At 36.7% G+C, this 22517-nt stretch overlaps 1 protein-coding gene across 1 annotated transcript in view; it reads right to left on the reverse strand.

The window, feature by feature from the left end:
- Window positions 1–2176: 2176 nt before the first annotated feature.
- The window catches only part of Rim2 (replication in mitochondria 2), a 73355-nt gene continuing 53014 nt past the window's right edge, over window positions 2177–22517 (reverse strand). Inside the window, exons 5-6 of the mRNA XM_083132264.1 lie at window positions 18569–18782; window positions 2177–4918 (exon numbers count right to left, since the gene is read on the reverse strand). Coding sequence (XP_082988390.1) covers window positions 4629–4918; window positions 18569–18782 — 504 coding nt within the window. The 3' untranslated portion in view covers window positions 2177–4628. The remainder of the gene's footprint in view (window positions 4919–18568; window positions 18783–22517) is intronic.

The raw sequence follows: 22517 nt of genomic DNA on the forward strand, positions 1-22517 counted from the left end.
ACTGCTCTGACCATGCCCGTTTCCGAGCTGTTCTATTGTTACATCGCTCTATAATGATGCACATCATGTGAGCATTGGTTAAAGCGACTGTGGGGTCTTTGCGTTACCTGTACATACATTGTTCACATTTAATGGAAACCAGGTTCACATAATTGTTACAAATGGAGTTTGTTTATGTACCTTGCAGCCACATAGTACATACCACTTTGTTGCCAGAGTTGACGTTTGAGCTGCCATCGAAGACAGGAGAGCTTTGTATTTGGTACACATGCAACTGTAGTCAATTTCAGACACATTGCAACATATCAAAACTGACTTTTGCGATGGTTACTGTGACATGCACTCACTTATTCAAACATGGTCTGGGACAAGGATGACTTTCATGAGCTGCTTCCCCCTTTGTTGGCAGTCAGCCTGACGACTTTTTCTTACAGATGTAGCTCCTTTCTGAAATTTGGGAGTACTGCTTACAAACCAGATGTCCATTGGGTGGATACTCAGCAAAATAGGTATAGAAATACTGTTGTGCATGGATAACACGTTTGTGAAATGGGGGAAAAAAAAACTCTACAATTGCAACAATTTGCCCTAATGTTGACCAATATAAACTTTTTGAGTTTAGATTTCCATGTATAACAATTTTGCGCATCTTCTCCATTATAACTGAGTAGTGTGTCGAACAAGTGTTCTCGGGTTACCAGCCAGGTTAAGTCTATATTGGCTTCCAACGTTTCGAGCCAGTGGCGTACCGAAGTTCTCTGGGGCCCCCTGCAAGTAAAATATTGGGGGTAGGGGGTCTTAAGTGTCAAAAAAATTATGATGCCAGAGCTGAACGAACGTACAATAGTTAGCTAGTCCCCCCCCCCCCATCCCCGTTAGTTATACAATAAATTAACTTTTACCCCAAATACATGACCTTCTAATTTTTTGTTATCGACTTATATATCACTGTAGTAGCTTCTTGAAACTAAATCAGGATAGTCTGAATATCTGATAAATAACTGGAAGACTAATCTGGAAATATTTTCTCTCACTTCACGCTGCCAAATATTTTATTCGTGATCCTTTGTATTTTTTGATTGAAACATTTTTAATAAGATTACATATAATACACAGCTATTAAAAAAAATTGTGTTTTGATGGAATTGTTAGAGGATAGTAAACACTCCTCTTTTGGCCTCTGAGGTGGATGCTCCTTCAACCCCAAAAGCCATCCCAAGATTCAACGTAAGAGTCGCTCACATTAGCCTTCTAATGTGAGTAATATACTCAAGCAAACTTATCACTTCAGTTATGGGGGTTGAACTGGTCCTTTATACTCTCGGCGGTGACTTAAGATCACAAGGTCAATTGCAATATGCTAGGAAGAAATAGCAGCGGACTCCAATCTTGAGAGAGATAATAAAGCGGCGATGGTACTCTATTCACTAAAAAAATTGTTACTCAATGAAATGCCGATTGGAAGGACTGGAGCTCCCAAAACATTGTTGCCACATGGACACGGTGTTTAACTTTGGTGTTAGTGGACCTCAATATTATTATTAATAATTCTAACGCTGCCATTTCTTTTCAATAGACCATTGATCATATATTTCTTAAAGACTTTTTTATGAAACAAGAACAGTTTTATTAATAGATCAGCAATGCTCGAATTTGTGTAAGCATCCTCCTTCACCTAAGTTGTTCCACAGAGGGATCCTTCCTTCTATCCTCAAACTCGAACAAGGAAATTCGCAGCTAGGAATTTTCACTTCGAACACTGGAGATCACAAAATCGTAACACATTGGAAAAGAAGAACTACGTAGTTCGACAGAAATGTCCACAAAATTTCAGTATGTCAGAAAAATGAACTTCACAAAATTACACAAAATAATGGTCACATTTAACTCATACGCTGTTTACCCTGCATGGCAGAGGAGGGAATAATGGCCCTCGGAGCAAAGAGATAATTGCCCCTGAACTCCTCCACCAACTGAGTTTTGGGGCCCCTTTAAAAAAAAGTAACAGGTGTAGACAATGTGGGAAATTCATTTCAGCTATTATTTCAATATGAAATATGTAGTGTGATGTTACATTTTAAATATCACGTGTTAAACTAATATTAATATGATGACTACCAACCATTATGCATGTAGGGAAAGGATTTATTTTTAATAATAAATAGGCTTATTTATGATGTATATGCTTTTAATATTCTACAAAATACACTGTACATTGATCACATTCTAAAAATAAACTGCTAACAACGTTTAACAAACATATCTATAACCTTGGAGTCAGACACGTAAAAAAGCATTCAATGATGGATGACACTAGGTAACAACATAATACAAAAAAAAGTAAAAATCTTGTGAACATGAAAACTGGTAATATCACCATCACAAAGGTATTATTAATGAAGCACTACATATTCTGATACAGTATATTTTGTTTTGTTTTTCTGATACAGCAGACATGTAATTTGTATTTACTTTAGCTGAAGTGATTTAAATTTATTTCCAACTAAATAGTAGATAGTTTCTAATAGTGGCAGGACTTGACAGATGAACATCATCATTTTGTAGCTCATCTATATTTTCTTTCTTCAACATTATGCCCCAAAATTACAACTGTATCTGGTAGAAAAATAACCAGGTTGCAGAAATAGTAGAATGGATTATTTATGTTAGATTCTCTAATCCTTTTCCCCTAAACATACAATTCTGAAGATGGAAGAAATTTATTGTGGCAAGTAGTACTGAATTTTGCAACTGTTATTAAATCTAACATACATATTTTACTGAAATATATTTAACATATTTGCAATGGATTCTGCTGACAGGGATTTTTATTTAATACATTTCTGACATTTGACAGATGTATCTAAGGCCTATTCCTGAAGCACAAGACCCATTAATGTATTTTTATGAAACACTGAACAATTATGCCAAATAATTATGCATGGGGTACATTGGGGAAAATTTGACTGAACACTTGACATTTACACAGCTAAACTTACCAAATCATTGGAAGCAGTTAAATTGCTTTTTTATTACATGAACAGGCGTGTTTTTCAATTTCTACTGCTTTCAATGCTTTGAAGGACAATTTAATAAATAGAACAGTTTTGGTAACAATAACAACATTTCTTTAAAAAATTAGAATTGCAAGCACTGGTAACTCAACAGTTTCTTTATTAGGAGGTACACACGTAAATCTCCTCACTGTTGCTAAAAACATAAGACCCCATAGTAAAACAATGTAATAAAATTCTCTTATATGACTATATACACGACTTACATCTACATTACAAGCTATATTCTTTTATACAATATTACAATTCAATCTTTATGTACATAACAGGTTACAGTCTTTCCGAACAAGAAAATACAAACATCATCCGTTCTAATTTTTTTTAACTAACACAGTCTTATTTCAATGTCTGACGTAACAAATATTTCTGCTGTTTGAATAACCACCAATACAATATGTGACAGTGGATTCAAGATTTTCAGTACAGATATGAGCAATCTTGAATAACGTTTTGTAAAAGAAGTGTTCAATTTCTGCCATACCAAAATACAGAGTTTTGGTTGGGATCTTTACAATGTGTATCCAAAGCAAGTATTAACTGTGATAATTTTCTACAACTGAAACATCAGGAAGATACACTAATAAAAATCTAAGTTATTTTGATAGTGCCCGATGTTCCCATTTACCAAATAAAATGAACATTTGGGGGTGGCAACTGGTTGTAACTTCCTGGCGATATGAGTACATTAACATTTTGTATTTTAGCAGTTGTGCATAAGACATGCTCACGGAAACAATTTACTAGGTCACTATAGTACAGTGTCTTCTCGTAAGAGCATCTTAAAAGAACTATACCAACGCAATAAAATTATGCACCTCTTACTTGCAGAACATTGAAAAACATCAATTGCAAATTAAGCATGATACCATAAGTGTTAAAAAATTATATATCACAATATAATGTTTTTCTTCAAAATGTGGGTTCTCTATGAAACATGTAGTTAATGCAAAGCTAATACAATTATATATCAGTTGATTTTATTACGACTAGCTTTCTTATTAAATCAAAGTTCAACAAAAGTTACAGTTATTTTAAGAACTATATGCGAATGAAAAAGGTTTGCTCTTGCAATATTTGCTATAAATTATAATGAAAAACTAACTGTACAACTGGATAGAAATCTAAATTTGGTACCACGACATAGACAAGGAACTTAATTACGTAAACTTGTTTTCAATGTATCACAGCAAAATCATATGCTACCATATTTGACTTACCCGCTTTTGAGTTTGTTTAATTTTACGTTATTTCAAATTATGCATCGAGACTCACTTTCACATAAGTCTCCGCTTTGATTGGTTTCTTTCATATGACTTATTACTTCTGGAAGTAGTTTCAGGTATAAATCATTTCTTACTTTTGTCCTGGATCTGCAGGTTCAATTTTTCTCAATCGCACGGCTAACCAATAATACACTCGTAACATTCTTTTTCGTTCTCTCTCACACACATGCACACATAATAAATCACTCATGCAATTGAGATAGGTTATCCACTGTAAAATCAGTTCTGCAAACAATTCACAGCCAAAAATTTATTTCACTGCAAACCTTTTTCAGTCACACGTTTCCTCAACCAATGTGTCATCGCTACGTTGAACTTCAACTTCTCTCGCCAAATCCATGTAAAATTCCGAAACTGGGGGTCTGAAATACTGGGTAAGAATATAAACTACAGCCTCGTAAGTACTCATCATTATAGCTGTGTTTGGTATCTGTCGGATAAGCTGGGTGGCAAGTCCTCGGTACAATCCGCGATGCCCTTCTTCTTGAAACACTGTACCAAGTGTTTGCCAGAAGGATCTGTACTTCGTGCCTTCCTCTCTTAGCCTTGTTCGAGCTACCTCTGCAAGGACAACAAAAATTACATAAAAATTTAACATATATTCATTTGAACAACTTGAATGCCTGAATCACATGAAGCTAGATCTCCTGCTGGACTTTCCTTTTGGACTTGGACTAGTGTGGTACTGGCTCAGCTGCTAGTTTTCGGCTCACAAGAAACTTCTTACCGTAATTGTCGGTATACTTTTGTTCCCATAAGACATTGCTATGCATAGTTATATATGAGATTCGCAGGATTCATTCATAAAAAAAAAATATTTTGTTCAAGTAATTATGTCAAACACTTAATACACTTGTAATAATAAGAATTTCTCATTATTGGCTAATCACATTTGTTGCATACAAATCTCATCACTTTGGATAAATTCCTAAATATTAATGAACTGAGCACAAATGCACATTATCTCTGTTACTCTTTCTTTTATCAAGAAGTGAACGAACACAACCAACACTCGGAAACCACAGAGAAAAAACTTTCCTTTGCCAAACTCACAGATCATCTTCACATGGCTTAACTTTCGCTCTGATTGGCTGTTCCACAGAATCTAGCAGAGAAAGCCAGTTGCAATTAGAACATGGCCTATTCGTCAAAAACCAGGCAAGCAGTCACGATTTCCAGCCAAGTAGCCAGACCAGCGTCAACTAGGGAATTCCTACTGGAAATCCAGTTCCTTGTGATTCAGCTTTAACACATATCCATATCCAACTTGAAAATGTAAAGTTAGTCATCTTAAGTTTAGTACTGAATGTAGTAATCACTAAATAACGTCAGCAGGAAAAAATCACAATTAAGAAACATGAAAAATACAGTGATTGTATGTTATAATATAACTACTCGTACATACTGAAGTTTATAACTGAACATGTGGCAATGATACATGAAATACCGTATTTGCCCAAGTATAAAATGCAGCCCCCTTTTTTTGTACACATTTTTGAGGGAAAAGCTTTATCACTGAATACTATAATTAATTTATAGTATTTCAAATATAAAGTAATGTGTAGGTCTACTTTCAACAAATAACTTACATAATCTAACTAGGAAAGAATGCATTTTAATCTTCTTCCTCAAAACCAGAGCTAAATGAAGAATCTTCTAAATCAGAATCTCAGTGCTCATACAACAAATTGGCCTACTGTGACGTTACTAATGCCACACTTATAAAAATGATTTAGCCACTGTCTTGGTTTTCACGGCATACATGAAGCATTGACCCATTCACAAAAATGTGAAATGCATCTTCCTTCTTCCTGAGTATCGGCATATAAGCCGCACCCTGTTTTACAGACCTATTTTTAAAGGGAAAAAGTGCATCTTATACCCCGGCAAATACGATATATAGTAAGATGCAAGTAGCATTAGCTAAAATCTAGTTGCAATAAAACTTTAATGCTGACAGAAAATACAAGCAATAAAGATTAGATCTGAGCCAGGTATCAGTATCGGAAAGTATCAGTTGGAAATCTTCTACCGATACCAGCCGATACTTTTCCGGCATCCGGCATTTTGGTCTTTCACAGGGTGCACAAAAATGCCACACGACACTTTCGCAATGTATAATTATCCTATAAATTATGCAAAACTCAAACTTTCTATTTATTTTGCACCAATTTTGCATGAACAACTGACATATATAACATATATTTTAATATTCTGATTCTTGAATATTCCAAAGTTGCGGGTTCGATACCTGCTGGAGGCACATAGTGGTTCGGATCCTACTTTAAACTGTAGGTCCAGTCCCGATTAGCCTATCTGTGCATAAAGTGGACTTAAAATGCCAACTCAATGAACCAATCAATCAATCAATATTCCAAAGCAAATTTCTTGGTAAATTGATGCATATAAGCGAGAATAATATTTATACACTAATATTGATTAATGCAATTTTCAAAGTATCGGTATCGGTAGGAATCTGTAATAGTATCGGTATTGGTAGAACTTCAAAGTGGTATCGGCTGAGCCCTAATAAAGATATACAGTTTTACATGTATATCACGTCAAGACCTGCATGCTAATGGGCAATTCAAAGTTACTATGGCTTCAGTAGTTTCAGAATATACATCCCTCAACTCATTAATCAGAAAATTATCCTGCTACGAAAATAGCACTGTCTTATTACAACTTTCTCTTTGGTTAACGAAACACCATCAAGCTATGCTACTTTCTTAGGGAGCTTTCAGATCAAAGCGATACACAACAAACTGCACTTGTCCTTTCCATGCCACTCAGACTGGACTCTCTTACTCAATAGTGCACATTGTGTCACCTCAGTGTGTGGTTTGTGCATGCATGGTGAATGCTTTCTTATGGACTAAAGGACCCGTGTTGCTTGTATCTTTGGTGTGAAAGCTCCTTTACAGAAAGACGATTAAGATAGAATAGCTCGACACACTGGAAGATAGATGAATGATATACATTTTTAAGGCCCTGTCTTAAAGCATCACCAATGAAAACAAAGGAACAGATCTCTTTATTGTAATATGCACTGTAATGAACTTACTTTAAATACATTCACTTATTTTCAAGATAAAAATTGAGGGTGCAGCAGGGGATGCACAGCAACCCCTAATACATGCTCTTAGTCAGCGACGAATGGGTAGCAAAACTGGGAGGAGGGGGGGTAAGGTCAGTAGACTTATTCTTGGCAGATAATAAGACTTAGCATTACGATACCATAGTGCGGGGACAAAAAAAATGGAAGGGGGGGGGGGGGTAATCGCCGCCACTGCTCCTAGCCACCTATGTGCTATACATGTATGTGGTCAAACCGAAGGAACAACAGGCAAGGGGTTTATCTAGAATTTTCAATCTATGGGGGATGGGGGCAAATTTAGTCTCAAATTGGTCATGAACTAGAATTTGAATAATTAATTGATTAATTTGGTTTATTTTACTTTGCTTTTCTGCCACTTTTGGCTAAGTGGCGAAGATGAGGATGAGTGATGACATCAAATTGATGAAGGAACACACACAAAGAACATCCATGCCCAGGCCGGGATTCGAACCTGGGACTTCTTAAAGAAAATATGTGCGTGGGTGTAATACACTTACGCTAATTTGAGCTGTATTTATTTTGTATGCAGTGCAGTATACCGCACAGCTAATTTTGTTCACTTCAATAGTTTATCGATAGTTAACACGAACAGACGAATACAGGCGGCATTTCATTAGGTTCTAAAGTACAATAATAAACGGTACATTTTGCCTTCTTTAAAAGAGAACATAATCTCCTAAGTAATGTAACAGTCACGCAACAAGAAAATGTTTCAACAAAAACAGTTCACGTGTAGGTTGCACGTCAGCTTGAAGCTAATTTGGAACACGATTCCCATAAGTTCAAGGTTACAATGCAAGCCGCTTCATGATGGCCGTATTTCAAGGTCAGACATTTGTGACGAAGTAGGATCATTTGACACGCACGGGGCTAGCGCCGGAAAGTCTTTTTCGTAACTATCGACGTTCAAAATGTCACACATCTTGGCAGAACTGACGCACACTTGCAGCGATCTATATTAAGCTGCGAAACCCAATCCACTTTCAACCCTTGCAATCTCTCTAATCATACGTAAAGCTTCCAAACCGACCGTTTATAGTTTTGGCAAAAAAGGTTGAGTGTGTAACATGAAAGTACACAGGCAACTTGCCAAACGAGCTCAAGATTTGGCTAGCTACGACATATTCGTGTCTAGAATATTCGAGTTGGTTTATTTCGTCGGTGGTAATATAAAGGGTAGAAAATATTGGTTGGCAGTGTTCGTGAACTTCCATTTCAAACACAGCGTTTCCAGTACAATGTACCAGTATTGTTATACGAATCAACTAACGTAGAACTGCTCATGCAATTCATAGGCTAGCTATGTTTAGTTCCCTTAGCGCATAATATTTTTTCATTGTATTTATGATAATGGAACCTAACCTAACCTCGTATGCACACCTCGACCGTCAGAACACAAAACTGTTGTGCGACAAGGAAGACCCCGCTGTCATACCCATGTACACAGTGTTGCAAAGCCAAATTAAAAGTAAAGAGCTAATTCAAATGTAGTACCCCACCAAGAGAGGAGGGAAATTCTCCCTCACCCTCTCTTCAAATATCACCCTGCTTCCATAGACATCTTGGGAAGTATTTTTCTTGTATCAATATCTGATTTTGTTATTTAGCGTCGCTTTTCTTCCACTTTTGGCTAATCGCAACGATAAGTGATGATATGGTGGTTTGATTGATTGATTTAATTGTTGTTTTAAGTCCACTTTATGCATGGCCGTATTTAGAGGGGGGTTTCTAGGGTTCAAACCCCCCCGAAACATCTGACATGTTGGATTAATGGAAGTTCAGAAACCAAAATCTGTAACTATTTTCAAATTTTTTTTCGAAGTATCACACAAATACAAGGAGACAATGTTGAAACGATAGAGCTAGAATTTTCATACATTTGGAATTCTGAAAGTTGAGTGAAACAGGATTTATTCTCGGAATTGCAGCCCACCCATGACCCCTCTATTTTCATTTATGCTGTCCTCTTTCCAGTTTAGTTCCTGCGTCACAAGGAATATACACTGAAAATTCCCTTATGATTGTCCCAAAATTCCCTTTCCAACTTTTAAATTCCCTGTCCGATAAAGTTGAAAATCCCCCTTGATAGGAGTTCAAACCTAGGATCTCCAGTTTCGTAGCGCATTACGTTCGCGATTGAGGTTACAATCCATGCCCCAGGCTAAGTTTTTTAAGAGAGTAACTGGTTCCACACTTTTCAAAATTCCAAAAATTAAGTTATAAGGTCAAACAACAAAAACTTTATGACTAAAATTTCTATCTAAATTTTAGAGCTTTTTTTTTTTTTAAGGTATCTTAAAATTTGATAACAAAGTATAATAATTGTGCATTTCAGTACACACTGTACGAAACGAAAAAAAAATGTGCTCGATATTCACACATCTGCTGAATTGAGTAAACCCCCTTAAGGATATAATAATAATAATTATTATTATTATAATTTTTTATTATTATTTTTGAATAAAATTGTTTTATTATTATGAAATTTTAATTATTATTGTATAATTATTGTTATTATTTCTATTATTCAAATTTCTGGCGACGCCCATGGGAACAATTATGAATGAACCACCCCCGAAAATTTTTCTTGCCTACGGCCATGACTTTATGCACAGAAACGCTAATCGGGACTGGACCCTCAGTTTAAAGTGGGATCCGAACCACTATGTGCACCCACCGGGTATCGAACCCGGGACCCCTTGATTACAAGGCGACGACGCTACCACTGCGCCAATGAGGAGGCCTGATGATTTGATGGATACTCACAAAGAACAACCATGCCAGGCCTGGATTCGAACCCGGGCCCCTTGTCAGCGCAGCGTGCGCTGCGCTAACCACTCCGCCACAGAGGTTGACTTTATCGGAATATTAACTGCAGAATCATACAGAGTCGAACTTGCGTAATGAATGCATTTACATTACTTTCCTGTAGAATATATAATTATCGCATCAAGTAAACAGAATTTTATACCATCTGCGAATTTATTAATGTTTTATGAAATACTTTTAAAATTGGAGAACAGACATGAACGGGGTGAACAACAAACAAAATTTAGAAAACATGACGCATGCGTGTATATTTTATCTTCTTACACGTTTTTTCTAGATTATTTCAGCATTTTTCATTATCGAAGCGGCAGAAACTACATGTAAGCAGGCATGTCGAATTTATTTAACATCGCAAGTTATCTTCTCGATAAGCTATTGAATGTACTTTCGTTTCATTTAGTATGATATGCACTTTTTGGTGTAAAACAAAAGGTTGCTAAATGTGCTAATTTAACTTATTTTCATTAACGAGTGAGAAATCTCCTTAGAGCATATACTGGACCTCCCCGACGGCGTAGTGGTAACGCTGTCGCCTTGTAATCAAGCACTCTCGGGTTCGATCCAAGTGGAGGCATTGAACAGTTCGGATATGATTTCAAAATCTTAACTGTTAAGTCCAGTTTCGATTAGGCTAACCCGTCTAAGCATAACGGGCTTAAACAAACTTTTCACTTCTTAGTATTTCGTGACTAGAAGCTAAACGAGTAAAATAACTAGATGTGTGCATATTATTCAAAGTTGGCAACACTGCACCCATAAAAGTGCATTTCATGCACTCGCTGCTGAATCTTAACCAATATCAATCCCGATTCAACATGCATCGGGATATGGCTCAGAATACTAAAGAACTTGGGACAGTCCCGATTTAATTAGAATGTTTGCCAACATTAACTTCTATGAATATGACTCAGCCTAGATATGTTAGGCTGATGCAACACTGAAAAAGAAACGCACACACACATTCCGCCCAGGTTGCATTGTGAAATGGGCAAAGGCTCCCTTTAAAAAAATGCTTTATCAATCCCTATCCTCGATATCTCGAAGACGAAAGGCAAATATATCGGCACACTGAGGTACAATGGGATGCACAAGTTGTACTTGGCAAATTGTCCACGACTATTTTCACTATTTTTTATCTTGCATGGAATATATTTTTACGTGTGATGTTGCAGAGTTTGTTTGGCGTTTTGTCTCAATTCTTGAAGATATCATTGCGTAAAGGAGAGTACACATGGTGATGGACATTTTCCTTGGTAATACTTATGCATCCCACTGTACCGTCTAAAGACCAAATATTTGGGGGATCGTTGATAGGCTTTAGCCACTCGCTTGCTAAGCGAGAGGAACGTTGTAAGAAAAAGGGTGTAGCTCTGAAGAGCTACGTCTACACTCAAACTGCAAGGAGACTGCTAGCCTTGTGGAATAAGAACATACGGACATCTATTTAAAAACACTACCTTTGACTGAACAGGCAGGGTGAGGAAAGACATAAGGAATGATCGTTTACTGTAGTTCTGCTGCAATCTCTTCTCCGCTGGTCCTCGTTGCGATGTAGCCCTACTCTGAAATAAAACGGACGAGGGAGCAACTCCGGGCTCCAAACTCTGTACTCTCGTAGACCGATATTCTAAACGATAACTTTAACTTCCGATCGTTCGTTCGCTCCGTTTTCTAAACTTATGATGCCTGTGGAGCTCTCTCGCGATAACTGGATTCAACGTAAACTGAAAGCAACTAGAAACGGAGTTCTTTTGTAACTACTTCATCTGACGGAAAACGGAAGACAACTAAGAGATTTTTCTCTCGCGACTTATTTAAATGAAATTCGAACTATCGGCCGTTAAGACAGTTGACTCGATGGCGTCCTTTGGCAACGGCGATTCTGAGGAAAAACACTGATTTTCACACTGTGTCGGCCTAATGCAATGTCAGTGGAGTTTGATGTAATTAGCTTTTAAGAAGTTATTTTTCAATGCTTCAGCGGGACCCTTTTTATAACATAATTAATGATGTCCGGGTCCTAGGTTCGACTCACGCCTGCGGCGTGATACGGTACATACTACTTTCCTTGGTTCGTCACTTATCGCTGGATTCTATATTAAGCCGGCACTATTCTGTGTTTGGAATTTCCCCCGAGTTCGATTAGATGGGTTAATTCCAGGAAGTGGCATCAACCCAAATCGCGAAATTTTGTTTACCTTAGCGTATCCAAGAATAGTTACACTGCAGACGACGAAAAACATGTTGTTTAGTGGATGAATCAGTGTGCTGTACAGTGTACCCAACCGTTAAATTTGCAAGTACTTGAAATCAAGTATTTTACCTGAAAGTTGGTGACGTAACGGGGGGAAGAAGGCGTTTCTCTCTATGTGTATTTAGCACAAATTATGCTCTGTAATAAGCGTCACATTTCATGCACTTTAATTGCATCATGCCGATTAGGAAAGAGGGTAAATATATTTTTCAGCTTCCCAAAATATTGATTGATTTAGTTAATGTTACGTCGTTTTCCTTCCACTTGTGGCTACTCGCGACGATCGGGATGAATCGTGATAAAATTGAATTGTTGCAGATATGGACGACACGAGCCCCACAGAGGATTTTGCTGGACGTGAGTCCAGCCGCCAGAGCCTCGTTAGTCTCCAAAATGCAGTCCAGGGTGTACCTCGTGGAAGAGATTCTCAAAAGAAATTGAAAATACACAATAGGCTTTTTGGATTCGAATTTTTGTGCTACCTGTCAGTGGCGCAGGAACTGGAGTTACAGAAGTACTCTATACGTCACCTGTAATAAAAATAGGACACCTATATCCTGAAATACTCGCTTCCTGCAAGGCGTTATGTGTGTGCCATTGACAATCTATCTATGTATATAAATAAAAATGGATGTATGTGTGTGTTTGTTTGTTCATCAATAACTCTCGAACGCCTTGAGCGATTTCGACCAAACTTGGAACACGTATCACTTGCAATCTCGAAAGAAAAACTGTGGGGGTAAGACAGCCTTTAGCCCACCCTAGGGTGGGGATGGGAATGGGACATAAAATAGCATTCTGTTCCGTGGCATTTTCGTGTCATATCCTGCAAGTTGTGCTTCCTGCAACACAGCACGGCGAAGTTGGTTGCCTACACAGAAGGTGCGATATTGCTATCCTCGAGCAATTTCAGCACATATCACATACAATGTGGGTAACACACCCCTAGGGGTGGGGGTGAGAAGGGGGGTGACATGTAATAATAATAATCGAAAACGACCGATATTAGTGTGGAATCCACATTTTTCGGGGTCACTAAGATAGTGACACTCCCAATGACACTTCCAATGCCGTTCAACTCCCAAGTTAATTTTACACTATACTTACAATTCATTATATTCCTGTCCAATAGAAGATTGGGATAAATAAATACCCGGGCAATCAGCTAGTTTGCTATTAAAATCAACTTATCGCCGTAGCGTTACGCAATGTATATAACGCCTTGCAGGGAAGCGAGTATTTAAGGATGTAGGTGCTCCATTTTTTCCGGGGACTGTACACATTTCGCACATTTAGGCCAAACTATCATGTCTCTCCTATTAATATTTTAAGCTGACCTCTGTGGATAGCGCGCTATGATGTCAGGGAGCCCGGGTTCGAATCCCAGCCTGAGAATGGGCGTTCTTTGTAAGTGTCCCTTCAGCACTTTCGTCATATCAACAATCATCCTCATCGTCGCTATTAACTAAAAACGGCAGAAAAGCTCTAGAGGGCGTGTTTCCCGGAGATTTCTTGAAAGAGTTAATATAATTCATATTTTTAAATTGTAGCGTGAAAATATGGACGTGTACTGTCGTGAAAGACAGCAAGTGTTGGGAATGCTTCATAAGAATTCTCACACCACCATTCCCCCCACCTTAAGCACTGCTGCCCCCTTGAGAAAAATTATGCGAGCGACCTTGAACGCGACGCTAAATGGGGCATTGGAATTTCATGGTCTCTCTTGTTACATCTAATCATCATCCTTCTTCATCGTCACGACCAACATTAACTTGTATTACAGCGGACTTACATAATCCGATATTTTGGAACAGTACAGAACGCTGCAACAGTTTGTTTTCAGTACACTTTGAGTGACGCATACTCTTCCTTTCGGCAAACTGAATAAAACATTTATTCCCGCAACCTCTTCCCCTTCGCCCTTCCGATGCAATCATCCGAACCGAAAGTGACGTAATAGCGGGAAACTTCATGCGCCCCTGCAGAAGCCGACGCCCTAGCGGACCAATGCCGAACTACAGGAACTACGCAGTTGGCCAAGCCCTCGGCTTCGTGCCAGCCGGTTGGTAGAACTGAGGTGAGGACAGTCCCGCTGCAGTCGACACACGCAAGCATGCCAAGTCGCAAAATTATGTGGCTGCTTCACATTCTGCGTTCTATTTTTAGATCTGAGGAAGGGGAGGTAGGTAGCAGACGCCCCGGGGGGTAAAACTTAACAAAAACAAAGGGGTAAAACTTAACAAAAACAAAACTAAGTAATGATTGACAGAAATTTCGATACTGTCGACAATTTCTCACGGCACATGAACAAGAAAACTCGAGGGCATTTTCTGTATGCTGTTGGATTAACGAGTTAGGTTATTTTACATCACTTTTCTTCATCCTTGACTAATTGTGACGATGAGGATGAGGGAACAATCACACAGAACACCCATGCTAAAGCCGGGATTCGAACCCGCTTTCCTTACTGTTTCTATATTAATGAAACTGACATTTTTATAATTATTTCTAAATTGTAAGGTACGTGTTTTTAATTACGAGTTCTGTCTGTCAATTACTTGACTCAAGCTCTATCGGGTTATCTGATGTCACCCTGGAAGGAGATGACTGTGAGCATGGTATATGATCACTTCTTATCACAAAACTATCACCATTTCCTTGGCATGGCCTATAGAAATATACAAGGTCAAAAAGTCGGTACAATAAAGTAACAAGTCATATTTCCTCAACTGAAGTGATATGATATGTTACCCAATGAAATCATTCCAAAAATCTTTTTGAACTGCATTTCCATGTGCATATATAACTAAGATTTATTTTGGAAAACTGTGCGTTTTTCCATTACACCACTGTGTTTTTTCTATTACACCTAAAAACTGATAGTTCAATATCTCAGGGAAAAATTCCTGGCATTATTTAGGATGGAGGAACAGAAAATATAAACCAAGACAACTTACTTATTACTTCCTGAATTCAAATATTGCAAATAACCTTAAAAAAAAGATGTTGCTTCCACTAAGAGCTATGATACATAAACATCCAGCTATAATGCATTTCTACCTCTAGATCGTAAACTCTCAAAAACATGTACCTGAGGGAGCTCTCAGACCGAAAGTGACAAGCAACAAGCCAGAAGTGACACTTTGAAACAAACCCTCAGAAATAAATGGAATCTTTCATAATGGATTGACACAACAAACTACATATGCTGTTTGTCGCTTCCATGTCACACCCACTGGGCTGTTTTCTCATTGTGTCGCTTTGGTCTGTTGGTCGTGGATGCTCAGTGAGTTTTTTTTTTTTTTTTTTTTTTTTTTTTACAGATTGGAGGGGCCCATTTTACTCTGGAGTAGAGTTGGAAGTGGTCGAAAAAAACAAAAAAAAACTCAATTTTTTTTCCGCGGCTTTTTTCACAAAAGTGTCTCAAATCAATAAAAATACTGCAAACTCCTGTATTGTTTATTTCCTCAGAAACTATTAGGTGTGCAATTCTATGCTTCTCAGTAGCTTCTTCTCTCTTTGAATGCAGATGACCAGAGTATCTTCATGTCTGGACTTAGTAAGCTCTTTGTAACTGTGAGATACAGAGCGAGTGATTTCATTCAGATTAGTGGTAGCACAGTGTGCTTGCAGAATGGACCATTGGCATCCGATAATGCTGAATGCTGTGAGGATGATGATATTTGTCATAAAAGATCTGTCAGCAGTTGAGATAATGTAGAGGAAAGAGGTGATTCGGCAGGGTTCGCCAAGGTGGGCCCAACCCGAAAAAACCCTTGGGCCCACTTGAAAAAGCCCATTTTAAAACCCAGTGGGTTTTTTCATTAACTTTGGCATTTCAATGATTTCTGAAATGAAGGAATGTCATAGAGGTGTATACTAATGAAGATTGCATTTTAGATTCTTAGAATGCGATCATGACTGTCATTATAACTAGAGATTAATTTTGCTATCTAAAATGCACAACACTTGTAATATTGATATGAAGTAGAATGAAATATCAGAGCTCAGTAGACCAATACAAACGTTTAATCTTTCTTAAGAAATTAAATAGGGTTATATTAAGCTGTACATGTAAGCTGTAAGTAAAGCTGTAAATAAAAGTCACTGAACTCAGATCTGAAGTCAGTTTCTTTTGATCTACTATCGGGGAATACTATGTATACTATCTATACTATCGCTATTTTATTATGCTTGTGACTGAAGATAATAGTATACACCTGCAATTGATCTCTTGATGCTTCTGACAAAAGTCGTAATATATCTATTATTGATACAACATCTGCTAATATCAATTCAAACATACAAACTTGCTATCCACAGAGGCACAGAGGTAACCAGGATATCATAAGAGAATAAAGGATAAAAAATAAATATTACTATGGTTTAGCACTTTGTTGTGGTCTGCTAGTTGGTGTGCCAGGCGGAGAAGTGCAGTGAGTAGGTTCAGCCGCAATTACAAATGTGAATTATAAAGGGTGATTCATATAAAACTAACACATTTCTTTGCCTTCTTATTGAAACAAGAATACCTCGTAATTCTCCAAGTTAGTTTCACATGATGCAGGACATCTGGAAGATTCGTACATCCTCAAGAGAGTATGCAGCTGTGCAGAATTTTGTAGCTTTCGTTGCTGACACTGGCTCAGTCATTGCAAGGATACAGTACGTGCTTCATATTTTCATGGTGTTTGTTGAGCAACTGAATGACACAGAGCTGCGTAAAGGCTAAAGCAGAGTCAAGGATATTTTCAACAAGACGGTGCCACATGCCATACATCGAACAAATCCATAGAGCTCATTGAATTTTTTTTGACGACCGGATAATTCCCAAGAACCTGTGGCCACCAAGATCTCCGGATTTGACAACCCCGGACTTCTTCCTATGGGGTTACTTAAAAGACAGAGTTTACGCCACACGCCCCCAGACTTTGGATGATTTGAAGCAGAATATTGTACACGAGATCAATGGTATTGACAACAGAGTTCTCCAACGAGCTGCCAGTAACATGGAATGACGTGTTGCATTGTGCTTGGAGCAGCAGGGAGGACATTTTCTGTAGAGGGTAGTAATCTCTCAAAGTTCCTCTACATTCTTGTTGAAATAAATTAGGAAAGAAATGTGTTAGTTTTCTGTGAATCACCCTGTATTACATGTATTCACATTTTATTTATAAAAGCTCGACAAAACCCAATTAAACCTGAAAAACCCAATTAAACCCCCAAAAAAAAACAATTAAACCCAGCTGGGCCCAGGTGGGTTGGGTTTTTCAAACCCTGCGATTCGGAGACTGAAGTGGAATGTGACGACGAGTGCAGTTTCTAAGGTGACAATAAATGTCATATGTAGTGTTAAAGAATTGTTTTTAAGATATTTTAGTATAATTATATGTAGGACTGAAATAAAATAAAGTGAAAATTAAAAAATAATTATGAGGTATGCTAGTAAAACTGTCCAGAATTTTTTCCAGGGAGGGAGTCGGTCCAATGATGAAACTTGAACAGTAGAAATAATAACAATAGTAAAACTAGATAAGAAATTAAAAATATAATTGTTATTATACAATAATAAATATTATAAACTAATGAAAATAAATCCACCTTATTCTAAATTATCATAATTATTATTATTATATAAACGACAAGACTTTAGTACTTGATCCAACAGATGAGTGAAATGTCCAACAAAACTGTTTTCCATTATTTCGTTTACATTTCCCAACACCCATGTTTGTATTCACAGATTCAGCAGGACTGATCGTGTTACTTTTCCATGTGCAACAGATGAAGGGTTAAGAATATGCTGATGTTTACTTATATGGAATGTATGTTAAGTTCTATTTTAACTTAATAGTATGTACATTTTAAAATTTCCACAAGGTATAATAACTTTACTTGAAAATATTATCCTTAACTAAATTTGCAGTCTAGGAAATGTACGTGCAACTTCACTACATGCATTATTAGTACAATTTAGAAAAAAAAATAATAAACATGCTCTGGTACTTACCATGTGGGTACGCGATGCAAGAAGCGATGGTCTTGGAGACTGCTCCAGCCATCATGAACTCGAGAAAATCTCTGGAAGTCTTTGCATCTCCTTCTTGCCTTGCCCGGTAGGCCATTAACTTTGCCTTGATGGCCTCGTAGATGACGAAGTGCACCACAGTCTCAGAGATGCCAAAGTATGAAGCCGTGATGCCCTTGTAGAATCCGCGGATCCCCTGTTGAAACATCGCCATGATGTTACTCACAGGGGACAAGGGGGGTCAAGGATAATGGTCATACTTATGGGGGGGAGGTTATTCAGAATATAGTGGTGCAACATACATCATATACATATCACGTATGCATGGTAGTTCAAAAATAATGTGAAAAAATTCTAGCATGCCTGGCAGTTACAGTTCCTTATTCTTAATAAATTTCAATTAATATACACAAGAAACATGCTTATGTATCTCTTTATTTAATTAGAATAATTTCGGTGACCACTGTTACCAAAATTAATCAAATAAAATAAAGATGTACATAAACACGTTTCATGTGCATATTAATATCTTACCACATCTAAAGCCCCGTAACACAAATTAATTTTGAAACTCCAAAGCTAGATTTCTTAATCTATTAGAAAAATTCAAACCACAGTATTGAAAGCAGAAGCCTATTGTACAATGCCTGGCGTGAAAGAAAATTTTCAAGGATCTCTAAGCTTTTTGTAAGCAAGTATAGAACTCTATAGGCAATACAGTCAATGCACTTAACCAAAGAAGGTAAGACTGGCTCAACTCATTTACGTTTATCAAGACACAGCTCTATATATAATTAATATCAGTTACTTCCCTTATAAATTAACAAGGGACTGGTATCAAAAACAGAAAATTATTTTGGTTCTAAGTATGTAGTTCTAGAAACAGATTTTCTTCCTTTTCGCTAAGATATACAGTGTTCAGACATTCTCCTTCATTTCTTATACTGCAAACAATTTAGAATTGCGAAAACATGCATCGCATCAATGAGATCCATTCTCAGCATGTGGCATGCATGTAATGAGAGAATTGCCGCTATCTGTTTTGTGTATGTAATGCATTTGCTTATCTGCAGATATGACATAGGGGTACAATCTTTCTTCAGAAATCAAATTCACTTTCAGTATTCTTGGCTACAAAAAAATGTAAAGAAAGTGAAACGAGACAGCTCAGTTAATAGTGTGTAGGACGTGAGCCCCCTGAGATGCAAATCTCATTTATTTCTCGTTTTACCATTGCCACATTATTATAAGCGCAAACTTTTAACAACTGACAGAAAAACAAAGCCATTTACCAGGTATATTTGAATTCAACAATTACTAAGTATGGAAATATGATGCTTGGGCAATATTTACTATATTGACGTCATGCATCTGAGGCAAATCCTTGTTTACATTTGTGCCAATCTTATCTTGCAGTTAGTGCATCCACTATACTACCTTTATGTGGTACAAGTCAGAAATAAACAAAATAAGTATGCAAAAATAAAAATAAAACCTTAACTCTTTGTGTACTAAGAAGAACCTTGAAATGAAACACCAAAAAATTTACATTGTTACAGTTTTTTTTTAAAAATAGAAATGAATCACTTGAAAGTCACCATAGTGGACAAGTTGTAGCTCTTCCAACTGACTTGCATAACACTAAAGGTATTCAGTAAAGGCTATGATAAATAGGGAAAACAAGAGGATATGTAATTTTTATATCAGGTAGGGAGAATGCATAAACACCAGAAAGACATGACAGAGGAACGAGAAATGATGCACTGAACATGAATAAAAGTATCAGAAGGAAGAGTGATTGGCTGTTTAATAGTTTCTATCTAGCTTTGTTGCAGTTGTTGTTACACACTGTTATCTTATTGTAGTAATTCATTTCAGTCTTTTTTAAAAAAACAGTATATAAATTACCAATCAACATATATAATTCATAAAAATTGTGCAGTTTATTATATTTACATTAATTACAAAAAATTTACCTGCTGTAGAACTTTGGCTGTTTCTGGTCTTAAGGTTCTTCTGTTTTTTCTATGTTTATTGGGGCTTAATGAAGAAAAACTTGCTATATGTGCCAAGATACAAGATGTTGTAAATTAAATATAAATAAATCTATGGCCACTATGAAAAATATGACATTTTTTGAAAGAGTTGGTAACACTTGAATGTTAGTAATGGATATTACAAATCACTTTCCTTACAAAAATTGAGTAACACACTTGTGTACACGTAAAAGAAAATTCATCGTAAGTTTATCTTTCTCCTGTTCACATTTTTGCTTTATATAATTTACAAAATTGCCTTTCCAAATAATTTAAGTAATAGTGAAGACTGCATATTTTATTTACAGTATACTATCTACCTGTGTATGAAAAATTCACACTTTGTCAGATGTTCTAACTAAATCCAAACATTCTGGACTTTTGTCAGATATGTATATCAAAATCAATTCTAACTTTGTAAACGAAATAAAACTGTGAAGGACTTTTGATAACGACTTTTAAATTACTAGATGAAATTCTAACATTCAAGTTATTTAAAATGTGATGTGAAATGTAAACGCACTAAAACACACAAAGGTGCTAAATGTTCAAGTATATGAATGTTGGGACTAAAATTGTCTACATTCACTGCACAGCTGATGGCAAAGATAGTAGAAGGCAACTGTTCATTCAACACCATATTTATTAACTTTGTTTTCTGCAATGGGACGTTCAAGAAATGAAACACAAAGAGAACAAAAATAGCAATATACAATTTGACTACTATCATATCTGTGACGTGTTCTAGACCCTAACAGTATGTGTATAAATCGCAAACAGTGTCCTTTCTTCGGGAAGGTGAAGAATTCTACTGCTTTGTAACATCGAGAAGATCAATGAGGGAAATTAAACCACAGCAACACATAAAAATGACTGCCTTCATTGAGTTTTTCACTAAATCATGAACTGGCTTAATTTTGCTGGAGAACAATTCACTTTTGAGCTCATTCCTACGTATCTAATTAATCAATAGATATTATGAAGAGCCAATCTACATAACTTCTAACCAACTAATAAAAATATAATCAAAACACTAGAACTGACAATCTGTGTGTCAAAAAAAACTTAGTGAAGAAAAAAATATTTACATCTGCAGCTACGACAAGTATCATTCAAGTATCAACAGTTTCATTTCAAATCTAAGACAAAACAAACAGCAACAAGTGTTCTGATTCTATATGGATCCCTGAGTAAATAAATGATCTACATTCATCATTATTTAACTGGATAACCATGCAGTTATCTTGGATAACAATCTTCTCCTGAATTAGCAATTTCTTTAAAAATCAATTATTTCCTATTATTCACATCTTGCTCAAGAGGCACACAAGATGGCAAAATTTCATTTAGAAAGACATGTTAAATAGTCCAACAACAACAAAATCAAAACTACTGCAATTCTTTCTTTTTCAAAAAACATGGCTGACAGACCTACCAAAATTATTTATATTTTTCAACCTCAATAACAGCAAAAACAGACACGAATTGCCAAAAACTATGTACACGATCAGTGGGAATAATTTTTAAAATATTGAAATAAAGCATTTGTATGTGGGATGCGACCACCAGTAGGCTATTGAAGAGGATTTGCCAGGAAATAGAAATGTTTGAAAAAAAGTCCTAATTTTAAGAGCAACATGATTGCACTGAGTCTACTGTTACTGTGAAGGAGGGATTGAAAAGTTTCCAGCCTAAGGGTACACACCGTAAACATGTTGAATGTTAAAAGTTACTGTTTTCATGTATATTTATTACATCTGGTGAGCCTGGGGTGTACATATAAAGTTTGTCCTAATATATCTCCCACAATGAAGAAATTGGACCAATTAGGCTATAAAGTTATTAATCACCCACCTTATTTTCCTGATCTGGTCCATAAGTTGAAAATGCACTTA

This window comes from Lepisma saccharinum, chromosome 12 (assembly GCF_977018435.1).
Source record: "Lepisma saccharinum chromosome 12, izLepSacc3.1, whole genome shotgun sequence".
Lineage (NCBI taxonomy): Eukaryota > Metazoa > Arthropoda > Insecta > Zygentoma > Lepismatidae > Lepisma > Lepisma saccharinum.